The sequence below is a fragment of the Erinaceus europaeus genome, chromosome 4, assembly GCF_950295315.1.
Source record: "Erinaceus europaeus chromosome 4, mEriEur2.1, whole genome shotgun sequence".
NCBI classification, from domain to species: domain Eukaryota; kingdom Metazoa; phylum Chordata; class Mammalia; order Eulipotyphla; family Erinaceidae; genus Erinaceus; species Erinaceus europaeus.
Window position 1 is genome coordinate 63,210,172 of NC_080165.1, and position 25,185 is coordinate 63,235,356.

The 25,185-nt window shown below is 37.9% G+C and overlaps 1 protein-coding gene and 2 pseudogenes across 1 annotated transcript in view; 1 reads left to right on the forward strand and 2 right to left on the reverse strand.

Annotated features, from left to right (window-relative positions):
* The window catches only part of KIF6 (kinesin family member 6), a 538,059-nt gene that overhangs the window by 217,374 nt on the left and 295,500 nt on the right, over positions 1-25,185 (reverse strand). The window contains exons 11-13 of the mRNA XM_060189745.1: positions 11,839-11,944; positions 8,895-9,030; positions 4,993-5,211 (exon numbers count right to left, since the gene is read on the reverse strand). Coding sequence (XP_060045728.1) covers positions 4,993-5,211; positions 8,895-9,030; positions 11,839-11,944 — 461 coding nt within the window. The remainder of the gene's footprint in view (positions 1-4,992; positions 5,212-8,894; positions 9,031-11,838; positions 11,945-25,185) is intronic.
* On the reverse strand, positions 649-3,329 carry LOC103108844 (very-long-chain 3-oxoacyl-CoA reductase-like; annotated as a pseudogene).
* On the forward strand, positions 13,970-14,595 carry LOC103108842 (large ribosomal subunit protein uL18-like; annotated as a pseudogene).

Genomic DNA, 25,185 nt, shown 5'->3' on the forward strand with positions numbered 1-25,185 from the left:
AAATGTACACACTGGGGCGGGGCGTGGGGGGGGAGATAGCATGATGGTTATGCAGAGACTGTCATGCCTGAGGCTCCAAAGTCTCAGGCTCATTCCCCTGCACCACCATAAGCCAGATTAGTGCTCTGCTAAAAAGAGAGAGAGAGAGAGAGAAGACCTGATATTAAAATAAAAGAAAACCTGACATTGAGCAATGAAAATTGCAGTGCATCCTCTAATAAGTGAATCAACTAATCTCAACTCCCTCAAAGTGTTAAAAAGAGCAGTTGGCCATTATTTTTTAAAGAATATTTCTGAAAAAATATAAAAATAACAATCATTTTTCAGCTTGGATGGAATTGCTAAGCATTTGTCTGACCCTATCATTTGGTGATTGCTATAATCACAGTCCTTTCTAATTAAGCTGTTCTGTTATAGTTTTATAATCCATGTAATATGAGAAGTTATGTTAATTTTAAAAATCACTTCTAGTTGTTTCCAGAACACCAGAAAGCAAGTTATGCTTTCCTCCTAATTATAACAACATTTAGCCTTATTAGTAACCAAAAAAAAATAAAAAGACAACTGAAGAGCTTAGAGAGGGCTGGTGCCTTGCATCGAACATAGGCTGGAATATCTGGTCAAGTTACTCAATATAGCTATCAATATTTAGTTCTTGTGTTTCTTCACATAGTGGACCTTTGTGGCTTTGTTTAAAATATATTCAAGATAAGGGCAAGAGAGTGGCCCAGTTGAGAATGGTACTTTTGGTCAATATCACACCGCTTCAACATCTTGGGGCTCTAGTTAGGGAATCCTTGGATTCCTACACAAATATGATGGGCTTAGACTTCTAAAAGGTCCACCACTACTGGTCACTTCCATAAGGAATAGCATCTTATGGGACCTCTCAGAACCTTGCTCTCACCATAAAGCAACAATAGTAGGGATATCCCCAGTCTCTGAAGGGAGGCTGAGGGTATCCTGCCCTGCCACTCCAGGAAGACTGGTCCTGAAAGAAGTGTACCCTGCAATGTTCCCAGTTGTGACCATGAGCTGTAAGCTCAGACCAATAGGGACTCTGGTGCTAAATATATGCATATATATGCCTTGGGTCAGGTAGATGGAGGTAAATAGTTAACTTTATTCACAGAATTTTTTCAAGAATGGGAGTTACTCACTGCCCTAATCCAGCTTTCTAGCCCTTTTCTCTATTTTGAAACCATTTTCTCAGACATTATTTATTTATTTTTTTAGACAATATTCTTATTCAACTTTAGGCTAGCTATCAAACTCAAGAAAAATTACCATAGTTGTGTGCCCCCAGGAACATGCCTAGAATGGACTTCCTAGCTTTCTTCTACCCTAAAATCCCTAATCTCATCTGCTCTAATCCCACTTTTTGGTTCCTGTTCAATAACCATTTTGTCTCAGCTTTTGTCCTACCACTTTCCAGAAACCAGGTTACAGATGCTATCATTATTCCATCCTGACTTCTCTGGGCAGATGACCTCACCAGTGTGCCCTGGAACCTCGAATCTCCAGAGCTCTGGCCCACTAGGGAAAGACAGAAACAGGTTGGGGGGGGGGGGGTTGGATCAACCTGCCAATGCCCATGTTCAGCAGAGAAGAAATTACAAAAGCCAGAACTCATACCTTCTCCACCCCCAAAACAACCTTAATCCATATTCCCAGTGGGGGAAAAGTGATAGGAAGAAGGTAAGAGGGCTCTGAACGTCATCTCCATCAGCACCCAGAGAGAGAGAAGGAAAAGGAAGACAAATGGAGGTGGTAATGCTGTCATAAGTGTCTTGGAGGGGAAAAGAAGATTGGATCGGGAAGAAAAATGGGGCAATTATGTATAAATGTGGACAGATAGTTGCAGAGATGATGGTTGGCCCATGTCTACAACCTTGAGGAAACTGTGATGGCTTGCAGTGGGGAGACTAAAGATTCAGAACTCTGGTGGTGGGAATGGTGTGGATTTAAACCCCTGTTGACATGTAATTTTGTAAAATAAAAAAATAATAATAAATAGGAAAAAGATTTAAAAATAAAATAAAATATATCCAAGAAAGCAGGGCTAACATGAGTACAATCATAAGAGAATCGATCAGATATCCATTGGTGCAGGATTGCAAACCCACTGTTTTAATGACAGTCTTCACAAATGTTCCTAAGGAGTGATTATCCAAAGTAGGCTTTCAGATTTTTGCCAGTTTTATAGCTACAAAGTATGGCAGGACACTCTGTGTAAAGATGCCCTTTTTGTATACTCTTCATGGAAGCACTGAAAGAAGAAAACTATAAAAGCTTTGATTGCAGGGTGAGTGGTTAGCATTGAGACGGGGAGCATACCACTTGCAGAGATGTTCAGAATTACCCCCTTTCAACCTTTCTGCTTTGCTGGGTAGCAACAATCCTGTCATCTTATAAGCAGATAGAACATTAATATTTGTCAGCCTCTTGATAGTACTAAGTCTGAAATATCTGAAAAATATTCAGGATACTTATAACCTTCCCACACTGTTCACTAAAACAACTTTAAGATCTTCCAGGCTTGTTTTAATTTTATCATAAATACCTTCTGATGTAAAGTCAATGGTGTTTGTATCCACTTTGAATATTTCTCTTATTTCATTGGAAACCTGATTCAGTTTTTCCTGTGATCTTAACTTGAATTGGAATCCCTGGTATATGCTCCCTTAGTACTACAGAGATGTAATTTTGCAGTTAATTGTTTAAAGTTCTCTGCCAATCTCTAAGCGCTCTTAAGTGAGACACTGTGCTTCTTCATGTATATCCTTAGCTATAATATAGGGGTAAAAAAAGAACTTATGCAATAAAGATTATTAGAGTTAATTCAAAAAGGGAACTCTGAGAGGAAACTGGAACATGCAAGGCCTATGTGAGCTTTACCAATACTAATAAGAGAAGGGGGAAGGGGAAGAGGAGAAAGGGAGAGAAGGAAGAAGGAGTGAGGTGGAAGAGGGAAAGATGCTATCTAGAATTAAAGGATAATCTTAATAAATATATACAGTGAACAAATAAGGGAATGAATAAATTGATAAACTGATTAATCCACCAATTCAGAAGGTCTCTCTCTTTTTCTAGGCAGCTATTATTGTAGAGAAATGCTGAACGGAAAACAGTCACAGAGATAGATACTTGTCTTTTCTTGTCTATTGCCACTATGATCAATAGTAAAAATAGCATTTTACCTGTAAATTACATAAATCCTTACCAAAGAAGGATTTTAAAAATATATGTTAACTTTGTTGCTAAAGAAAACTTCCAAGCAAGTAAATTTGAAATTAAAAGTTAAAGGAATATCATACCATAAAATACATCTCAAGGCTTCCCAATCTTTTTAAATTAAAAAGTGTTTTGCTTAGTAGGCATCACTCTTCACTTATTTCCAAGCTAAATCTTTTAAAAGACCATGTTTGCCCTGTATTTTATTCCATCAAACGTTTATACAGAGAATTTCATTTTTTAATTATTTTTATGGGGGATTAATGGTTTATAGTATAGTCACTGACACATGGGTACAAATTCACTGATAAATTCATTGATTTCAGAGATGGGGCCTAGAGCATTAGCTATTTAACCACCACTAGGACAATTTTCTCAGAGAGACTGCAGCACCAGAGTTTCCCACAACTCCACGGCACTCCTATGTAGTGCTGGGATTTGAATGTGGGTCATACACATTTTTAGGTGTGTGCCTAACCCAGTGTGCTATCTTTTGGCCTCAGAAAATTTCTACCTGTGTTTTTAAAAAGAAAAACTCTTCATTCCTGTCTAGTAAACTCCATACTTCAGATTCTTTAATGTCTCCAAGAGAAATGCATCAGTCACATTACTTACATTATACCCTGCTGGCCTAACAGAGAAAAGAACATAAACCAGCATGGCCTCCCACTTCGATTCTGACACACTTAACAAAAGCTTCCAACAAGGAAGGTTCCTCTGAGCTGGCGCAAGCCTGTCAAATCCAATTATCTTATAAAGTTTTGTTTGTCTGTTGTTCTTTAAGGCAGACTGTGATCATATGTTTAAATAATCTAGCTGCAGATAGCTTATTTGGATTTAGAAATAAATGCCGTGTCATCATGTTAGCAATGAAACATCTGTTTTATCCTTTCCCTCTTATACCAAAGAAAGATTTTGTTCCTTTTTGCCGGGCTAGTGTGGGGGTGCCTCTTCCTGGGCATGTACTCTCTGGGTTGGAGAGAACTCGACCAGAGCCAGCCTGGGCTGCTACTGATTCAGCAATGTGAGGAGATGACTCAGGAACCAAACACGTGGTGGTGAGGCAATGCAAATCTTTATTGATCAGAGAGCCAAGGCTTTTAAAGGGCAAACCTAGAAGTGGCAAGTCAGAAATGGAAATGGCTAGGAAAGGGGCGGAGAAAGGCAAAAGGGACTGGAAAGGTAGGAACTTCCTTAGCAACTATTGTGAGGGTTTTAACTGGTGGGATTAATAATACCCTGGAGGCAGGGAGTGTCTTGAGGGTAGAAAAAAGATAGATCAAAGGAATGGAGTGGGTGGGGATCTTTCAGTCAAAACAATGATTATGTAGATAGGCCATAATATCAGGAATGCAGGGTAGGGCAGGGGGGAGGCTGGCTTAATGTTTTAAGGAATTCAGGGTGCTTTGTGAGGTTCCTCATAATTTTTCTACATTTCCCCCTTTTTATCTAATGGCTATAGTATCAGGAATGCAGGGTGCTTTGTGAGACAAGGAGTCTGATAAGATGGGGCACACCTTTGGGATTACTCCTGTCCCTCTTTGCTCAACCTCTCGGTAGAGAGAGAACTGACAGGATAGACACACTCCTCAGGCCAAGCCCTGCCAGGATTTACCACATCCTCACAATTTCCCAATACTTTTCTCTAAAGTTAACTTTTCTACTGTTGCCCTAGATCCATTTATTTCTGGATCTGAAAACTAAAGGATACTATGTTAAAATCTATTATGGAAAAATGAAGAGTTTTAGTCAACTGACCTGTTTTTCTGTGAAGCAAACTGGGTCTGTAACTGGAAAGGCTGGAGTCTTGGGCTGTAGTAGGAGTTGAGGATAGCAATGTCCTTGAACCTTCTAGGTTACCACCATGTGGGACAGGTGAGCTCTGTGAGTGTCGACTTTCACTTCTATTCATGCTAGATAAATGGAGAGCATCCTGAGCTTTCTTCTTTTCCTTCTTTAGCATATTAACCAGGATATCTGAAATTTGACTTAAGGATTTAGTGACTCATGTTAGATTGCACTTGTGCTTCAAACGAGATTATTATTCTGAACGGTATTTGTAATTTGTGACATGGTATTCTATCATATGGGCTAACGGAGAACTTCAATTTTCTGAAGACACACACACAGGGAGAGACAGAGACAGAGATACAGAGATATAGACAGAGAGAGAATTATGGATAATTTAAAAGGAATATAAATTTGATACAGTATCCAATGGAGTACTACTATTCAGCAGTTAAAAAAAACTATAATGTGTTCTTTGGGACTAAACAGATGGAACTGGTCATAATTATGCTTAGTGAAGTAAGCATAAAGTGAAGAACAACTATAGGGTTATTTCATTTATATGTGGAATATACAGAATTAAAGCATATGACCTTAAAAAAAAAGAACTATATATGTAATCAACTCATATCTATGACTATGGCAGTTAGTGTTGGAGGAGTGTGGGGAGGGAGCACAGAACTTTGGTGGTAGAAGTGATGTGGAATTATACCCTTACTATACTATAATCTTTTAAATCACTATGAAATAAATATAATATATTAAAATTCAATATGGTACTGTTATATGAAAAATTAACAAATCTGAAAGTTTTTAAACCATTCTTAGTGTAAGCTAGTTAAGTCCAGATACATTTTTTAAAAGAGTCAATAGTTATTAAGTGCTACTCTACACTGGATACTCAAGGAAGATCTTTCTAAGAGTGATGCTTAGATCCAAATGAGGAAGAGTGTTAAGCAGAGGAAATGGTTGGTGTAAAACACGAAGGAAAATGGGTTTGACAGTGGTTCTCAACAGGGGCTGTTTTTATTATGTCTAGAGGCATTTTTTTACTGTGATATTGATGGGGGTGCCATTACTGAAATCCAGTGGGTCAAAGCCAGTTGTTCTGTTAAATATCATGCTATACACATGACAGAAACCCTTCTCCCCAGCAAAGAATTAGCAGCTCAAACTGTCAGTGGAATGTTAGAGCAACAACAAAAAGATCGTTGTGACTGAAGTTTACAGCACATGGCACAGAGGCCTACGGAATAGAGTGAGGGGTTTTGAGTCTGGGGAAGATCACATCAGACCTCATCATCCAGAGTAAGGAGTTTGAATTCTATTGTAAATATAATAGGAAGTGCTGGGAAGCTTCCAGATCAGGGAATGATGTGTCATGATCACAATACGAACTCATCTTCTTTGTTACTTTCCTTCTTCACACCTTTGTCCTTTTCTCTTTCCTAATGTCATCTAATATGGGCCCTTGCATATGCCAAACACTAAGTTGGACACTAAATAAAATCACTGTATTTGGTGAAGGGATGTCTGAACTATATTCAGACTGATGACGTACTTTAAGATGAAACCACTTCTCTCATCACCAGAACAACATTAAATATCAACCCTTCGATTTTAGTTGCTACTGTACTTCACTGACCTTGTGGATTATCCCTTTTTCTTTTCTTGGTACAAGTCATATGTTTCTCATTTCTCCTGTCACAATCCTAGATGTCTGAGTTCTACAAAACAAGGTCTGAAAATAACATCCAACCCAGCTGTGAGAAACTATGAATTTTAAGAGCCTTTTTGGTTATTAGCCCATGGTATGTGTAAACTTTGTCATGATTTAATCGTAGTTGCTATTTTCCTCTTCTGAATTTATCCATTTCTATAATCATAGCTTCCATTATGAAGTATTACACAGTGCTCAAAGCACTTTCCAAAAATCAACTCTCTGACTTTGCTTGGGCTATGAGTTGGGCATGGCAGATCTTCCTCCTTCAGAAAAGGGAATGGCTTCATTAAGGAATTGTGAGTCTAATAAATGAAGAGGTAGGATCCCAACCTGGGTGTGAACTTTATGTTCAGAGTTCTTTTCACTATGCTTAACACACACAATCATTTAAAATATAAGTCTTAGAAAGTGAAGACCTGGCTCGAATTATTCACAGTCAATAAAGATTCTAGTGCAGTCCAAAGTAAACAGTGATACCTGGATTCACCATCAAAGAAGGGAAATAATGTATCTTTCTCTTGCACATACACTCTCTTTTTAAAACAAATATTTAAGAACAAGCTTCAACTAATTCTTTCTCTGTCATATCTCATTTCATCCTTTCTTAGTGCGTAGGCATTCATAAGCCCAGGGGAGGGGATTAAGAAGTTGGTAGGAGTATTTAGGGGAGAAGGTTCCAAACTAGGATCAAGGCCAGGAAAAGAAGCAGAGCTCATACTGGGGCTGGGGCCAGGACTGAGGTCTAGGCTGGGATCAGCCCTGAAGATGAATACGGTAAGGAATCGGGTAGAGAGAAAGGAATGTAAGGGTGACAGCACTTGTGGGCAGGACATGTAGACAAGGGTTCATGTGGGAGTATAATTCATAGTTGAACCTACTGTTAATGGCCAGATAATAAAGCTGCTGAAACTCACTTCAGACACACAGGCCTGCCAATTCTCAACTAAAATTAAAGATAGAAGTTTATCAAACAGTGTCTACCTCATCTGTGCCTTATTTATTATTACTACTACTATTATCCTATAGTTTCAGTCCCTTCATATAGCTTCTTTTGTGCATTTCTGCACATTAGGTAACACTAACATGCCTTTTAATCATTTGAAAATGTACAAGCATGTCAGTTTGTGAAAAACTGACTAAGTTACTAAATTCATAAAGTAATTTCTTGGGCATACTTAAAGTCTGCAAATGTAATGAAAATGTCAAACCCTTTACAAGAAACTTGGTAGATAAAATAAGAAATGAGACTGAGGAAATACTGAGGCGTCCTGAGGTCTAATGTATCCACCAGGGACTCTTTAGATGTAACCACCTAGTCAGTAACTGGGAGCAGCTCCCACATGCTGCTACTGCTTTTAGCACTCAAAACAGCTGCCTCCAGATCCAGTAAGAATTCCACATGTATACTCATCTAGACTCCCAAATTTGGGAACCTGTGTAGTATGTGGGAAGTAGGACCAAAAGAAACAGATCTGGCTTTTAAGTAAAAGCTGCCTTTAAATCAGTCTCACTCTTTATAAGCTAAATACCATCCCTCATATTTCAGCCCTCATTTGAGTTTCACCCACACACCACACACAAATTCTGTGCCATGATGAAGCTGTGGTTATTCTGGTGTCTGGTCAGTTTGCTAAAGATAACCAGCTAATTTACAGGCTTAGGACTAAAGCAGAAAAACTATTGCATGGTAGTGATATATATGTACATACTTTATACATATTAACATAGAGACACACAAATATCTATCTCTTAATAGCCATTTAAAATCTATGTTAAGAAATAGTATACAAAGCCCATACTTTTTAATTAATTGGACTATTTCCCACATATACTTGGGCTAAAAATGTAATTTTTTTCATTTTTTCAAATGAAAGACAGAAACCAAATTACTGTCTGTCATTTTTATGATGCTCTGTATTTTTTTTTTCTCTTTCTCATTTTCATGCACTTGCAGGAACTGAACACAAACAAGGTCAAATGTGCTCCATACTGAGTCACCTCTCGGCTATTTTTTTTTCTTTCCCTCTCTTGGTAAGTTATATGACAAGAACTGATATGAGCTAGAAGCAGGTGAGGAGGCTGGGGATCTTGTCTTGTCTATGTGTTCCTGTTTCCTGGGGAGAAGTTCTGGCCTCTTTGGAAAGGATACTGATTTCATTATCTCTCTGCTGTAGAATACCTTGTAGCTTTTTATATTCTTCTCTTAATGGTTCTTGGCATTCTTGACCTTTGATTTCTGATAAGCCTACAGTACTTCCATGGATCTTCTTGTCATTCAAAATTTTCTGCAGGAAGAAATAAGAGTTTAGTCCCTGTATCTCTATCTCAAATTTCTCTCTGTATGTGTCCCCCATTTTTATTGATTTAATAATGATTGACAATATTGTAGAATAAGAGGGGTACAATTTCCACCAGAATTCTGGATCCCATAACCTCCATGGGAAGTTTCCCTATTCTTTATCCCTCTGGGAGTATGGACACAGAATCATTATGGGGTGAAGAAGGTGGGGCGTAGGCATTTTTTTTAACTTTCTCTTCATTATTTTATAGGGCCACTCCTAATTCCTGATCAAGTATTATCTCCACTTGAGTTTTTTCTCCTTTTATCCATAAGCCCACACACATCACTTAATTAATTTTTTAAAATAGTACTTACAATACATTGTAATTTTTTTTACATATTTGTCTTCTCCATGATTGACTTTTTAATCTTTGGCTCCCTTAGGCCTGGCCTATAGCACTCACAACAAATGCTTTTTTTTTTTTTTTGCCTCCAGGGTTATCGATGGGGGTAGATGTAGCACTAGGAATCCATTGCTTCTGGTGGACATTTTAATTTTTTTTAATTGGATAGAACAGAGAGAAATTGAGAGGGGAGGAGGAGATATATAGAGATAGAGAGACAGAGAGACACCTGCAAACCTGCTTCACTGGTTGTGAAGTGACTCTCTTGCAACCAGGATCCTTGCACTTCATACTATGTGTGCTTAACCATGGGAACTGTCATCCAAACCACCACCCTTTCTCTCTCTCTCTCTCTCTCTCGCTTTAAATCTTAATCAAGTAAGCCAAATTACAAATGAAACAGAAGTAAAGATTAACTTTAATATTTTAATATTCCTATCACATAATCAGATATAGTAAAATCCAAGGCAGAGAAAAACTGAGGAAGTAACCAGAGGGACTTATAGTGAGCAAAATAGGCCAGAAGGAGAAGGATGACTAACAGATGCTTTCATTTACAGATAAGCTCTAAGAAACAAAGCAAAAGTGGGGGCCAGGTGGTGGCACACCTGGTTGAGCGCACATGTTAAAGACCCACTCCCCATCTGCAGGATGATTTGCAAGTGGTGAAGCAATGTTGCAGGTGTCTCTCTGTCTCTATCATCCCCTTCCCTCTTGATTTCTGGCTGTCTTTACTCAGTAAATAAAATAAAGATAATGAAAATTTTTTTAAAAGAAGCAAAGCAAAAGATAATACAGGGTAAATTCTCAATGGACTTTATTCTATTGCAGCAGACTTAGGGACTCAGAAGTGGGAAGAGAGAAGCATTAAGGGGAGGTTGGGGACCTAAGTTCTTGTGGTGGAACAGGGTGATGGTTTGGTTAAGGGTGGCATGTACTGATAACTACCTTGAGGAAATGTGGAAATGAACCCTTTGATAACAAAAATCCTATAAATCAACATTTCCTCCATAAAAAAAAAAAAACTACTATAGTCATGGGTTCTTTGGAATATAACTAAAATAGGACTACTAATTACAAAACGAAGACCCCCCTCTCCTCTTCATATGAATTATTCCAGCCTTTAGCTTCATGATTAATCAACAATTTGTTTGGCTCTTTTTTTCAGCCACGAGGTTCCAGATGCTACTATCATGCCAATTGGACTTCCCTGGACAGAAACCCTACCAATGTGTCCTGGAGCCCCACTTCCCCAGAGCCCTGCCTCATTAGGGAAAGAGAGAGACAGTCTGGGAGTATGGATCTACCTGTCAATACCTATGTTCAGTGGGGAAGCAATTACAGAAGCCAGACCTTTAACCTTCTGCACCCCATAATGACCCTGGGTTCATACTCCCAGAGGGATAAAGAATAGGAAAGCTATCAGGGGAGGGGATGGGACACGGAGTTCTGGTAGTGGAAATTGTGTGGAGTTGTACCCCTCTTATCCTCTGTTTTGTCAGTGGTTCCATTTTATAAATAAAAATTTTTAAAAAGAAATAAAAAAATAAAATGATAGTAAATTTGGGGAAAGGAAAGGAAAACTGATGAAGTGTATGATGAAGTCAAACTGCTTAAATATCAAAGGTCACAATTATCTTGATAATTGAAAATACAATTTTGATTATAGAGATAACTGGCCAGTGCGCCGCTATGTTCCATCGCTGGGGAGCCAGAGACGACCCGAACTGCCCCTGCGGCTCCAGACAGACTATGACCCACATAGTTAACGACTGCCACCTCTCCAGATTCAAAGGAGGTCTCGAAACTTTACATCAGGCTCAACCTGATGCTGTTGACTGGCTACGGAAGAAGGGCAAACGCTAGAAGAAAAAAACTGGATAGACAGTAGAGATTCTTCTCTAAATAATTAGAGGTTCTTGGGGAGTCCGGCTGTAGTGCAGCGGGTTAAGCACAGGTGGCGCAAAACACAAGGACCGGCATAAGGATCCCGGTTGGAACCCCGGCTCCCCACCTGCAGGGGAGTCGCTTCACAGGCGGTGAAGCAGCTCTGCAGGTGTCTATCTTTCTCTCCTCCTCTCTGTCTTCCCCTCCTATCTCCATTTCTCTCTGTCCTATCCAACAACGACAACAACAATAATAACTACAACAATAAAACAACAAGGGCAACAAAAGGGAATAAATAAATAAAATAAATATTAAAAAAAGAATAAAAAAAAATAAAATAAATAATTAGAGGTTCTTAACCTGATATTAATCATTCAGAAGTAAGATAGAAGCTCTGAAGAAATACAGTGACAGTCATTGCCTTATTTTGGTGATCAACCACTTTGGCTAAGAGTTGGTCAATAGAAAAGGTCTGAATATGGCTGACAGTGGCTTTTACTAGAAGAAGTGCTTAAGTTTACCTTTAAATGATGGAAACAGTAATGGATTTTACGCATATCAGCTCCAACCTCAAGTCTACTCTCTGGATCCTGGTCTTCCAAAAAGGCTGTTATTAGTTTTTCCAGCCTAAAAATACATAATACATGAGAAACAACTATGAACTATAAAGCATAAACATTCTAATGACATCATTTGGTAGGCTAACACTCAACGTGCAAGATTATAATAATCTTAACTTATTTATAAAAATATAGTTAGATTATTTGACATTCTGAAGCCAGACTTTTAAACCCTTGTGTGTTACTGAATATTGCAAGTGTTTTTAGCTGCCATATTGCAAGAGAAAGTAATGGGAAAAAGTTTTTTATTTGTTTCATTAAAAAAATTAATGTTACTCAGCCTCAGTTGGGTCCTCAATGATGTTTCACAACTCTTTCAATTATTGCTGGTTGACTTATAGTTTTCACAATAGTTATTCCAAAATTGTCCAAGCTCATGAGTTTACCACTACTATTTCACCTTCTGTCAGTAATGTAGCATTCTGTTAGACTGAGAAAGTGAAGTTACAAGAGGGATACTTCTTTTTCCTTTTTCCCTCACCTTAGAATGTTTCTGATCGGGAGTCAGGTGGTAGTGCAGCGGGTTAAGCACATGTGGTGCAAGGCACAAGGACTGACGTAAGGATCCCAGTTCCAGCCCCCGGCTCCCCACCCACAGGCAGTGAAGCAGGTCTGCAGGTGTCTAGCTTTCTCTCCCCTCTCTGTTTCCCCCTCCTTTCTCCATTTCTCTCTGTCTTATACAACAATAACTACAACAATAAAAAAGAATATTTCTGATTCAGACTCTTGCCCTTCTTTTAACACACACACACACACACACACACACACACACACACACACACACACACACACACCCTATAATATACTTCCTCCTCATGATCAACCTCTCTCCTGTGCTATCTTCACACTCCTACTAGGGTTATCTTCTTATTACCTCTCCACTTTCTCCTCTGTTCACAATTATTTTCATGTTTTTTTCTGTTCTAAAAGAAAACAAAACTAGCCTTCAGAAGGAATATCTAACCACTCTATCCAGAAGTCCTGCATTAGTTTGTTGTACTGTGTGTACTTACACTGCAATCTGCTTTGAGTTACAGAATTGGAATACTGTCTTTGCTCTCTCTCTTGTTCATTTTTAAGAAACCTGAGGCAATGCTTGACCCTTACTCAGCTTTGTGTTCCTTCTTTCCGGTTCTAAATCTAGAGCTGCAAATACTATTTTCTCAATACAAATGAATGTGTTGAGAAATAGACTGATTTATATAGAAATCACTAACCTCTATATCTTGGAAAAACCACTGTTGATAGCTAATTCTTAGAAAATCAGACACCTAGATTCATGTTTTCTTTAGTAAATGTGGTCTGATTAAAAAATAAGATTATACTCAGAACAGTGTTCTATACCATTATTTTTCTAAAGATTTTGACACAGATAATCTTTTATGTCAATATATGTATAGCATAGCTATTTCATTTTTAGTAACTAAGTAAAATTTTATTATATGGGTTTACTAATCCTCAAATGATGGGCACTGAGGCAACATATACACAAATATTACTGTTCCTCTATAACCCATGAGGTGGCCTTTATCTATGAGTTCCACTTACGTTGGCATAAAAAATAATAACATTTATTTACTTATATTTTACCTGAATACTTAGCAGAAATTCCAAAACTTTGAAAATCACAATAGCTGTAGGATATACTCATTCTTTGCAGTAAAATCATTTCTTGGTTTCCAGAACTCATATAATTAATATAGATAAACGTGTTCAAACAATAGTTAATCAGTTATTATTTCTGTTTTTTAATTTTTTTAGAAAAAAAATTCTTCCATAGGGTTTGATCATAAAGTCTATATTTTAAGGAAATGTCCGTAAGGGAAGACTGGAATAGAATTCTAGTTTATAAGAAAGCATTAGAAAACAAAACACTGCTAATTATACGATTGTCTACTTACAGATTACTGTACTTTCATTACTTCATCAAGTCTCTTGTTACACATCATAGCACTACATAAGTAGGACCAGGGACATCATCCAAATAAATACCCTTTGACAGATGACTGGGTATGAAGTTGTGGAATAGTCTATGGACTACTGCTATGCTTATGCTGGTGCATATTGTACTGGTCTGCTGCTGGTGAGCAGGCTTCTCAATAGGTTTGGCAAGGATATGATCTATGAAGACCAAGTCGAGGTGACTGGAGATGAATACAATGTAGAAAGCATTAATGATCAACCTGGCATCTTTATTTGCCACTTAGATGCAGGACTTGCCAGAACAACCACTGTAAAAAATGTTTTGCCAGCCCTGAAGGGAGCTGTAGATGGAGATCTGTCTATCCCTCACAGTACTAAATGATTTCCTGGCTATGATTCAGAGAGTAAAACATTCAGTGCAGAAGTTCATGGAAGCACACCATGGGCCAGAATGTTGTAGACTATATGCGTTACCTAATGGAAGAAGATGAGGATGCTTATAAGAAACCATTCTCTCAATACATCAAGAACAGTGTGACTCCAGACATGGAGGAGATGTATAATAAAGCTCACATTGCTCTACCAGAGAATCCAGTCTATTAGAAGAAGCCCATGAGAGAAGTTAAAAAGAAGAGATGGAACCATTCCAAAATGTCCCTTTATCAGAAGAAAGACAGGATAAGTCAAAAGAAGGTAAGCTTCCTCAGAGCTCAGGAACAGGTGGCTGAGAGCTAAATTAAACCAAACCATGATATGTTTTAATGGAAACTTCAGATAGAGACAATAATAAACTTATTGATAAAGTGAAAAAAATGAACGGAATTGTACCTTTGGGGAGAAAAGAGATGGAACTCACAGTGATTTTGCTAAGTGAAATAAGTAGGAAGTGGATGGTTTCACTTTCACTCATATGCAGAATACCAAAAATTAAGCAAATGAGCTGACAAAAAGAATCAACTTAGACTTGATGAAAACTATGGTGGCTATCAAAGAACAAGAGGAAGAGGGGTAGAACCAGAACTTTGGTGGTATGGAGAGTGCTTTGTATCCATAAATAGAAGTGCAAAGCTAGACTGCTGAATTTTACAGTATTTAAAACAAATGTTAGATCAATTGAAAATTAAATTTTATTATGGACCTCAGAACTAAATTATATTAAAACAAACAACTGATTTAAGTGATGATTAAGAAATTTTGCCAAAAGAAAACTTTTGGGCTGCTTTATTACTTCCAGGATTTAGTTGGTCAGATACAGACAAAAAATAAAAACTAAGCCTTTAATTTTAACCAAGAGCACCATTTGGCATTTATGTGGTGCTGGGATCAAACCCAGGGCCTCTTAAGTATGTATTCTACTACTGAGTCAACTCCCCAGGCCCCAAGAATAAGTCATGAGATGGTGCACTTTTGTTTTCGCTGTGTGAAACCCAAGAGCATTTTTAGATAAGAAAAATGCCTCTTCTTCCCTTCATATATTTGATTTATTGTTAAATTTATTTTCATATCAACCAAGCACTTGGTATAATCATTTAAATGCAGAAAAATGCTTAATTCAGATATTTCTGTTATGTTTCTCCAGTAGCTAAGAGTTAACAACTGACCTTACATTTCCTGCATTTTCATGTCTCCCAAAATAGTTCCCAAGTTCATACCTAGCCACTGCTCCCACAGAGGGGTGTCCCAGCTGCCAGAAGCCTGCTGGTCAGTGAAGAACTGTTTGTAGAGCAGGCCCTCTAAGGAGGTCAAGTGAGTTTAATAAAGTCTATCCTTTAGAAAAAGCCCAAGTAAACAAAAAACTTCACTTTTTCATACTTTCACTGGAAGAAAAGAAACCTAGGGGAGAAGTAAAAATAAATGTATGCCTTTCAATTCTAGCCCCCATGGACAGGGAGGATCACAGATAATCCAAGTGAGTCTAAACACTTCACTTGGCAAATGCAAGTGATGGAGATATTGAGTGCTATTAGCTGCCTCCACCAAACTCACTGCTAATGAGATGCCTGACAGCCTGCATTCTAGTGCAGCAATTCCACTGTAGTATAGAATTTCATACCTGACCACATAATCAGAAGCAATAATGCTTCTTAATAAGGACCATATCCATTTGAGACCACCATTATCACCATATTCCCCTGTCTATAAGAAAGTTTTTCTCTATAGCTTTATTTTTTTTGTGGAAATTGAGGTTTGATAACTTGAATAAAAAGGCAAGGCAATTTTACTGTCATTAACAATAGCTAATGTTAATTGAGCATAGACTAAATGCTACTTCCCTGTGCCTTTTGAATATACCATTTCTTTACTCCTCACAATTCTACTAAGAGAAAAAAAGTACAGAGGAGTTGAATATCTTGTCCAGGGTCAGACAGTTAGTAAATGGCAGAGTTAGAATTCATACTTAAGCTGACTTCAGAATCCAAGTTTTTAAGCACTATAATTATTATACTATAGCAAAGTTACTAAATTTATTTAAATGTCATGCTGGGCAACATTCATTCATTTTTTTCCTTTGTCTGGACTCCACTGCTCTAGGACTTTTTTTTTTTCATACAGAAAGGGAAGGTCAAAGATGAAAGAAGAGAGAGAAAGATTCTACAGCACAAAGTTCTCCCTAGTGAAATAGGGGCTAGATCCAAGCTGAGACATGTTCATAACAAAGCAGGTATACTCTCCAAGTGAGCTGCCTTGCTTGTCAGGCAATGTAGTTTTAAATCTATTATTATTATTGCCACTAGGGTTATTGGTGGGACTCGGTACCATCTCCCTTCTCAGTGACATCTTTCTCCTCCCTCCCTTTCTCTCTCTCTCTCTATCTCTCTCTCTCTCTCTCTCTATTGATAGAGATAGAGATAAGTTAGGAGGGAAGGGAAAATGGAGAAAGAGAGTGAAAGAGAGACGACTGCAGCACTACTTCATCTCTCATGAAGCTTCCCATTCACTGCAGATAGGGATCTGGAACTTAAACATGGGTCCTTGCACACCTTAATGTGTGTGATATATTGGCTGCACCATCTCCCAGGCCCCAGGCAATGCAGTTTTGAAAATGAAATACCATACCTACTAGGATATCTGGAGATAAATAGGTGCCAGTAGATAAAACTGAAAATGAGTGAGTAGCAGATGATTAGATTTAAACTGATCAGTGTGATTTATGATAGTCAAGGCAGGAAAAATAAACAAATGTCCCATATTAGGAAATTAAGTAAATTATGACATAGTTATTCATATAGATAAAATTTAAAATTATGGTAAGGAAAGGAAGGAAAAAAGAGAGGGAGAGAGAGAGATCAGCAATCCTGAGACTTTTGCCTAGTTGCCTTTGGTGCAAGAACATTTGTCATTCCCTGTGAAAAGGAAGACTAATAATCACATCAAAACTCACTCTTCTGTAATATTTTTTATTATGCTACATTAACTTGTTTATCCAATTAAGTTCATTGACTGAACTTTGAATATGATAATTGTGTTCTCATCATTATGAGATTATCTTAAAGAATCTTTGCAAAAATGCTTTATGAATATATTTCCATCAACATTAGCTTAAAAAATGGGATAGAAACCATACCTCTTTGGTTTCTATGAACTCATGTGAAAAGAAAAGTTGGGGGGAAAGAAGAACAAGCATTAGTAAGAAAAGAACACCTAAACTGGGAACAAAAGATCTTGGTTGGTTCTAAACTCTGTGGGGCAACTATGGGAAGGGTACCCCATAGAGTGGGAGGGAAGCATGATTTTCTAATATGTGAAGTCCATATAGCAGAAGTATTCTACAGCAAAGTATTAGTCCAAGGGATTTATTGAAAAATAAGGGTACTGTTACCATGCCTTGATAATCTTTAGAAGAAACATTGTATACATTTGGCTAAGAGATAAATTTGAAAAAATATATGTCAAATAAAAGACAATTAGTTGTCCCTATGACAACTTTTATTCTTCTTCTAGCGTTTGCCCTTCTTCTGTAGCCAGTCAACAGCGTCAGGTTGAGCCTGATGTAAAGTTTCGAGACCTCCTTTGAATCTGGAGAGGTGGCAGTCGTTGACTATGTGGGTCATAGTCTGTCTGGAGCCGCAGGGGCAGTTCGGGTCGTCTCTGGCTCCCCAGAATCATCAAACAAGTAAACGTAATAAAACTCAAGGTTAACTTAGACCTCACTAAAATCCTAGGTATATTTCTTCCCTAACTTGTGCCCAGACCCCATAAACCTAATACTGGTTTAATACTCTACACTTTTAACAACTGAGAGAAAGCTTAAGCTTATCAGCTAAAGAAAGGACTACAAAGGCTAGAAAAGGGCAAGAGACTGTCTCACTTAATGATGGCCTACCCCATCACCTGGGACCCTAGTCAGGGAATCCTTGGATTCCCACATAGAGATGATGGGCCTTGACCTCTAATAGATCCCTGTCTCTACCATCACTGTCAATTTGCACCAGGAATACCATCATAAACCTTTTCATGGATCTCTCTAGGACCTTGCCCTTGCTATAAAGTAGCATTGGTAGGGACTGCCCCAATTACCAAAGGGAGACTGGTCACCCTACCCTGCTACTTGAAGAAGATTGGTCCTCAAATGAGTGCAGCCTAGAACGGGGACACAAAACTCTGGTGGCGGGAACGGTGTAGAATTATACCCCTGTTTTCTCATAATTATGTAAATCAGTATTACATCACCAATAAAAAAAGGAAGTTAATAAATAAGAACTTTAATGGGAAGCACAAAGTAGAACTTGGACTGTGCTTGGTGCATTGCACCAAATTAAAGGAATAGGGAGTGTGTGTGTGTCTGTGTGTGGTGGGGGGGGGTAGACAGCCAGGGGGTGGGAGCTTTTAGCTCCTGGTGCATGATGGTGGAGGTAGACCTAGGCTGGGGGTGAGAATGTTTTACAGAAAACTGGGAAACTTTACATATGTAAGTATAACTGTACCTACTATAAACCATTAATTCCTTTATAGAAAATGCTGAAAAAAATGAATGTGGAATGGACTTAAGAAAACATAAAGCATACTGAATATAAATAAGAGTAGTGAATGTAAAGCAACAGGACCTTACCCTTTGATATTGAACTGGAAAGAGTAAGGTGGCTGAAAATATTTCAGCTGGCAGATCAAGGATGCTTGTGGCATCCCTGAGCTGAGAGTTCTTCATGTATCTGGATCCTCACTGGTTCTGGAAAGGGCACAGATAGCTCATCCTAAAGAGCTAGTGGCATGTTCTCTCTCTCTTTCTCTCTTTCTTTCTTTCTTTCTTTCTTTCTTTCTTTCTTTCTTTCTTTCTCCCTTTCTCTCTTTCTCTCTCTCCCTCCCTCCCTCTCTGTCTCTCCCTTCCTTCCTTTCTTTCTCTCTTTCTATCATTATAGGAATATATATTAACACCATTCCAGCCAACAAAGTTCTGTGTCCCTACCCTCCTATAGTGAAGCTGAAAATCTACTCTCCTCACCAAAATCTACTCACCAAAGTATTTTTTACTTTGGTGCAATACTTCAAACTGAGTCAAATTCTGCTTTGCATTTCCCTTTCTGTTCTTTCTCAACTTCTGTTTATGAGTGGGATCATCCCATACTTGTCTTTCTCTTTCTGACTTATCTCACTTAACATAATTCTTTCTAGCAACAAGAATGCCAAAAACTCACAGTCATGGTTACATATTACCATGAACAAAGGTATCAAACAAGAGTTAGAAAAATAGTGATAAGGATATCAAAAGAAACCTGGTAACTCTTCTAGGAACACAACAACTAGATAGAAATATAGTAGCATAGTTACACAATTTTAAGAAATGATTGTGGTGGGTAAGGAATGTGATTGAACAATAAGGTTGAATGATGTTGACTACTGACTAATTCACTAAGCCCCATGGAGCACCAACTGCTCCACTTTAAAATGTACAATGAAATATCATACCTGAGCCCTAAGGAATAGCATAATCCGGGAGTCAGTCGGTAGCACAGCGGGTTAAGTGCACGTGGCACAAAGCGCAAGGACTGGTGTAAGGAATAGCATAATGCAAGAAAAAATCACAGGGAATGTATTGCCTGATCCATTATTGTCTTGCTATCTCCATGCTTCTTCCTTGCTATGAGTCTTTCTCACAGGTTTCACCTGTTAGAGATGTGAACTTGCAGGTCACATCCCAGACCTGCTGAATTTTCATGCAATACCACAATGAACTGTTTGCACTCTCATGTTTAAACAATATTGCTAAATAAAATTATTGAATGTTGACTCAAGAGTAACTTTTTATTTTTTTATTGGGGGATTAATGTTTCACAGTTGACAGTAAATACAATAGTTTGTATATGCATAATATTTCTCAGTTTCCCACACAAAAATACAACCCCCACTAGGTCCTCTGCCATCATGTTCCAGGACTTGAACTTTCCTTCCACCCATCCCAGAGTCTTTTACTTTGGTGTAATACACCAACTCCAATCCAAGTTCTACTTAGTGTTTTCTCTTCTGATCCTGTTTGTCCAACTCCTGCCTTTGAGTGAGATCATCCCATATTCACCTTTCTGTTCTGACCTATTTCACTTAACATGATTTCTTTGAAATAACCATTTTTAATAGCTGAGTTGTATTCTAATACATACATACATACACACACACACACATACACACATATATATATCACAACTTGCTCTGCCACTCATCTGTTGTTGGACACCTGGGTTGTTTCCGGTTTTTAAATATTATGAGTTGTGAATGAACATAGTTATAGACAAATTTTTGGGGGTAGGTGTGTTGGATTCCTTAGGATATATCCCCAGGAGAGGAATTTCAGGATCATAGGGTAGGTCCATTTGTAGTCTTCTGAGAGTTCGCCAGACTGCTCTCCACAGAGACTGGACCTATTTACATTCCCACCAGCAGTGCAGGACGGTTCCTTTGTCCCCAGAACCTCTCCAGCATTTGCTTTTGCTATCTTTTCAGGTGTATGACATTTTCACAGGAGTGAAGTGGTATCTCATTGTTGTCTTTATTTGCATTTCTCTGACCATCAATAACTTAGAGCATTTTTCATATGTTTCTCAACCTTTTGGATATCTTCTGTGGTGAATATTCTGTACATGTCCTCTCCCCATTTTGGATGGGGTCATTTGTTTTCTTGTTGTTGAGTTTGGCAAGCTTTTTATGTATTTTGATTATTAGCCTCTTATATGATGTATGGCATGTAAAGATCTTCTCCCATTCTGTGAGGGGTCTCTTTGTTTGGGTATAGGTTTATTTTGCTGTGCAGAAGCTTTTTAATTTGATGTAGTCCCATTGGTATATTAGTCTTTGTAATTGGATTCATTTCACTGAAGATGTCTTTAAAATTTATAGAAAAGAGTTCTGCCAATATTTTCCTCTAAGTACTGACAGTTTCTAGTCTAACAGCCAAGTCCTTGATCCACCTGGAATTTACTTTTGTGTTTGGTGAAATTTAGTGGTTCAGTTTCATTCTTCTGTATGTTTCAACCCAATTTTTCCAACGCCATTTGTTGAAGAGACTACCCGTTTCCTATTTAATAGTCTGGGCACCTTTATCAAAGATTAGATGTCCATAGGTGTGAGGGCTTACTTCTGGGCTGTCAATTCTATTACACTGGTCAGGGTGTCTATTCATGTTCCAAGTAGTTTTGATTACAATGACCCTATAATACAATTTGAGATCAAGAGCAATTTGAAATGTTAAATGGAAGAACACTTCTTGGTAGCTAACCATCTCCTGGTCACTGTGCTAGGTGATTATATATATATATATATATATATATATATATATATATATATATGCTTTCTTATCTAAGTGGGAAAAGAGTTAAAGAGAATATAATAGTACAGTTCTCTTTATATGTTACTTCTCAAAACTATTTGTCATTACTTTTATTGAACATCCTTGATTCCTCTGTTAATTTCAAATATTTTGTTATTTACCTGTACTACAATCTATGCACTCACTCCACTTTTATATATAAAGACAGGGTAGTTCAGAGAAGTAACTTACATAGTGTTACAAATTAGGAAATTGAAACACTGGGTTTTAAGAACAGGCTTATGATTCACATGCACCCTCCCTTTTTCTACATATGGCAAAAACTCTAGTTCAGCTTAGAAAAGTATCTTCTACTATCCAAAATTCCTGATATACTAAATTAGTATTTTTCAATTCAGAACTCTCCTGAAAATTGTTTTTGTTCAAGAAAGTAAAGACGCAAACAAGGCCAAGATTACAGAGTAACTTAGTGTTGGGAAGATTCTAGAAGAATAAATTAAGAACTGACGAGATAACAACCGTCAGGTGTGTATTTCACAATTCTCAGGGTTCCAGATTTGAGCCCTTGCACCTCATTTAAGTGTCCTGGTACAAAAGTTTCCCCAGGAAGCAGTGAAACTGTGCATGCATGAAGCTCCAACTAAAAAAAAACAAACCACAAAATTATTAAAAGGATGCAACAGTGGGAATTCTTGAAACCCAATGGTAGGGGCCAAAGGAAGGCCTTATTTTTACTGTGGTAACATGATGGGTTCCTCTTCTGGGATATGGCCCTTTAAACATACATCACTGGAACAGCATGTAATTTACAAAAGGAAAGTTCAGATAAGAACAATAAATTCACAATTTATGATTAACTGCAATCTGCAGGACATAAAAAATTGATGACTGGGACTGTGCCAGCAGCACTATGACAGAAGGAAACTACACAAATACTTTTCAGGGTTACTAGTTTCATGTTTGCTTTTGTTAGATTCTGCTGAAAGAACTATTCCCAATAGGCTTAAAGGTGATTAGTTTAAGTTTTTTTTTCTTTTTTCTTTTAGAAATCTCTGGTCTGTGACGAGTACATACATTATATGCTTGTCTGGCTCTAACTGGTAAGTAAAAGATATGAACCCTCTTGTGAAAGGAACTGAGTTAAATATTAGGTACTTTTTTTGAAGTGGACTCTTTCTTTACTAACAGGATGTCAGAAAGTTCATGAATTTTGTGGTGCAGAAGAAATTCCTATGCAGATTTTCCTTCAAGATTTATCTTAGTAAGCTATACTTCCTTTACCTCTACAAAAGCAGTCATATGATTAGTCAAACATAACATTACATAATGTTTTGATACTATTATTGCTTCAAAAGAGCAAATGTATAAAATTAAGATGAGTTTGTCTCTTTAATAGTATGGTCTGTTTATAGAAAAATGCATTTGTGTTATATAATTCAGTTTAAGAATTTTTTCAAAAGGATGTAGTTATTGGATAGAGACAGCCAGAAATAGAGAAGGGGGTGGTAGAGTTGGGAGAGAGACAGAGAGAGACACCTGCAACACTGCTTCACTGTTTGCAAAGCTTTCCCCCTGCAGGTGAGGACTGGGGGCTCGAACCCGGGTTCTTGCGCATTGTGACACGTGTGCTCAACCAGGTGTGCCACCACTCAGGCTCCAGCTATATATTTTTGTATATAAACCAAACTGATATTTCCTTTCTTTCTTTCTCTCTTTCTTCTTTTTTTTTTTTGAAGGAAGCATCTAAGAATTTTTTGTCTTTAAATGTTACCTACAAATATACTTCATACAAGGCCCAAAGAAGACAGATTACCAAAAACCTAACTCTGGCTGGGTTAAACAAATGATACTCAATGCCTAAACAACTGAGAGAAAAATCTAAGATCATCAGATAAAGAGAGGACTACAAAAGTTGAATAATGGTAAGAGACTGGCCCACTTAATAATGGTCCTTTTGGTCAATATCACACCACCTCATCATCTGGGGCCCTAGTTAGGGAATCCTTGGATTCCCACACAAATATGATGGGCCTACACTTCTAAAAGATCCCTCTTTCCACCACCATTGGTCGATTCCATAAGGAATAGCATCTTGTGGGACTTCCCAGGACCTTGCCCTCACCATAAAGCAATGGCAGTAGGGACAGCCCCAGTCTCTGATGGGAGGCTGGAGTATCCTGCCCTGCCACTCCAGAAAGATTGGTCCTGAAACGAATGCAGCCTGCAGTGTTCCCAGTTGTGACCATGAGCTGTAAGCTCAGACCGTTAGGGACTTAGAGGTTACACAGGCTCCGGTGCTAAATATATATGGACCCTGGATCAGGTGGATGGAGGTAAATAGTTAATTTTAGCCACAGAATTTTTTTTTTCAAGAATGAGAGCTACCCTCTGCCCTAACCCAACTTTCTAGCCCCTTTTCTCTAATACATACACACATATATATATATATATATATATACATATATATACCAAACTGGTATTTCATTTCTTTCTTATTTTGATGAAATGATATATATATATATTAAAAATTTAAACAGAGACTCAAAAAAAATATATATAACAAATATACTTCATAAAACACAGAATTATAGGAGGAAAAAGAGGTCAGAGTTGAAGGAAAGGATAAATAAAGCTATCTCTATTTCTTCAAGTTAATGAATTATCAGGGCACTATCTAGTGGGGAAACAAACATTAGAACTATGGAGTCATGGTAGAGCTCAGTTCATTTCTAACTTGTCCTGTTTCTCCAAATATGTCATTTAGCTTTCTATCAGTAGATATAATCAAACATTTTAACTCTAGAAACAGGGAGTGGCTGTTGAAAATTTGAACAAATGTAGATAAAAGATGAAAGTAGGGGGTTGGGCTGTAGTGCAGAGGGTTAAGCACACATGACGGGAAGCACAAGGACCAGCATAATGATCCCAGTTAAGCCTCAGGCTCCCCACCAGCAAGGAGGTCACCTCACAAGCAGTGAAGCAGGTCTGCAGATGTCTATCTTTCTCTCCCCCTCTCTGTATTCCCCTCCTCTCTCCGTTTCTCTCTGTCCTATCCAACAACAACAAGGGCAAAAAAATTGGGAAAATGCCCTTAGGAGCAGTGGATTTGTAATGCAGGCACGGAGCCCCAGTGATAACACTGGAGGCAAATTAATTAATTAATTAATTAAGTAAGTAAGTAAGTAAGTAAGTAATATTCCCCCTTTTAATTTTACATGAATTGTTTGAACTCTTTGCTGTAGGTTAACATAATGTTATTTGTGTTTAATGTAAACACGAACACTTATCTAAATACATCATAGGTAAGAAATTGACTAATTGAAAAGAGAATGGTGGTAAGGTCGAAAGGGACAGAGAAGTCAGTCACTGAGCAGCATGGTGGTGGGATAACCCAGGTCACACTGAGAAAGGGAGCAATAGCAGTCAACAGAAGAAAAGCAGGAAAGGTTTCCAGTCATTAAGGCAGAGGCTGATACAACTATGACAGAAAAGCAAATCTGGGCTAGAGCTCAAAACAATGTAACAGAAAGATGTCTGGGGAAAAGGACTTGGAGAAAAAGATGAATTAG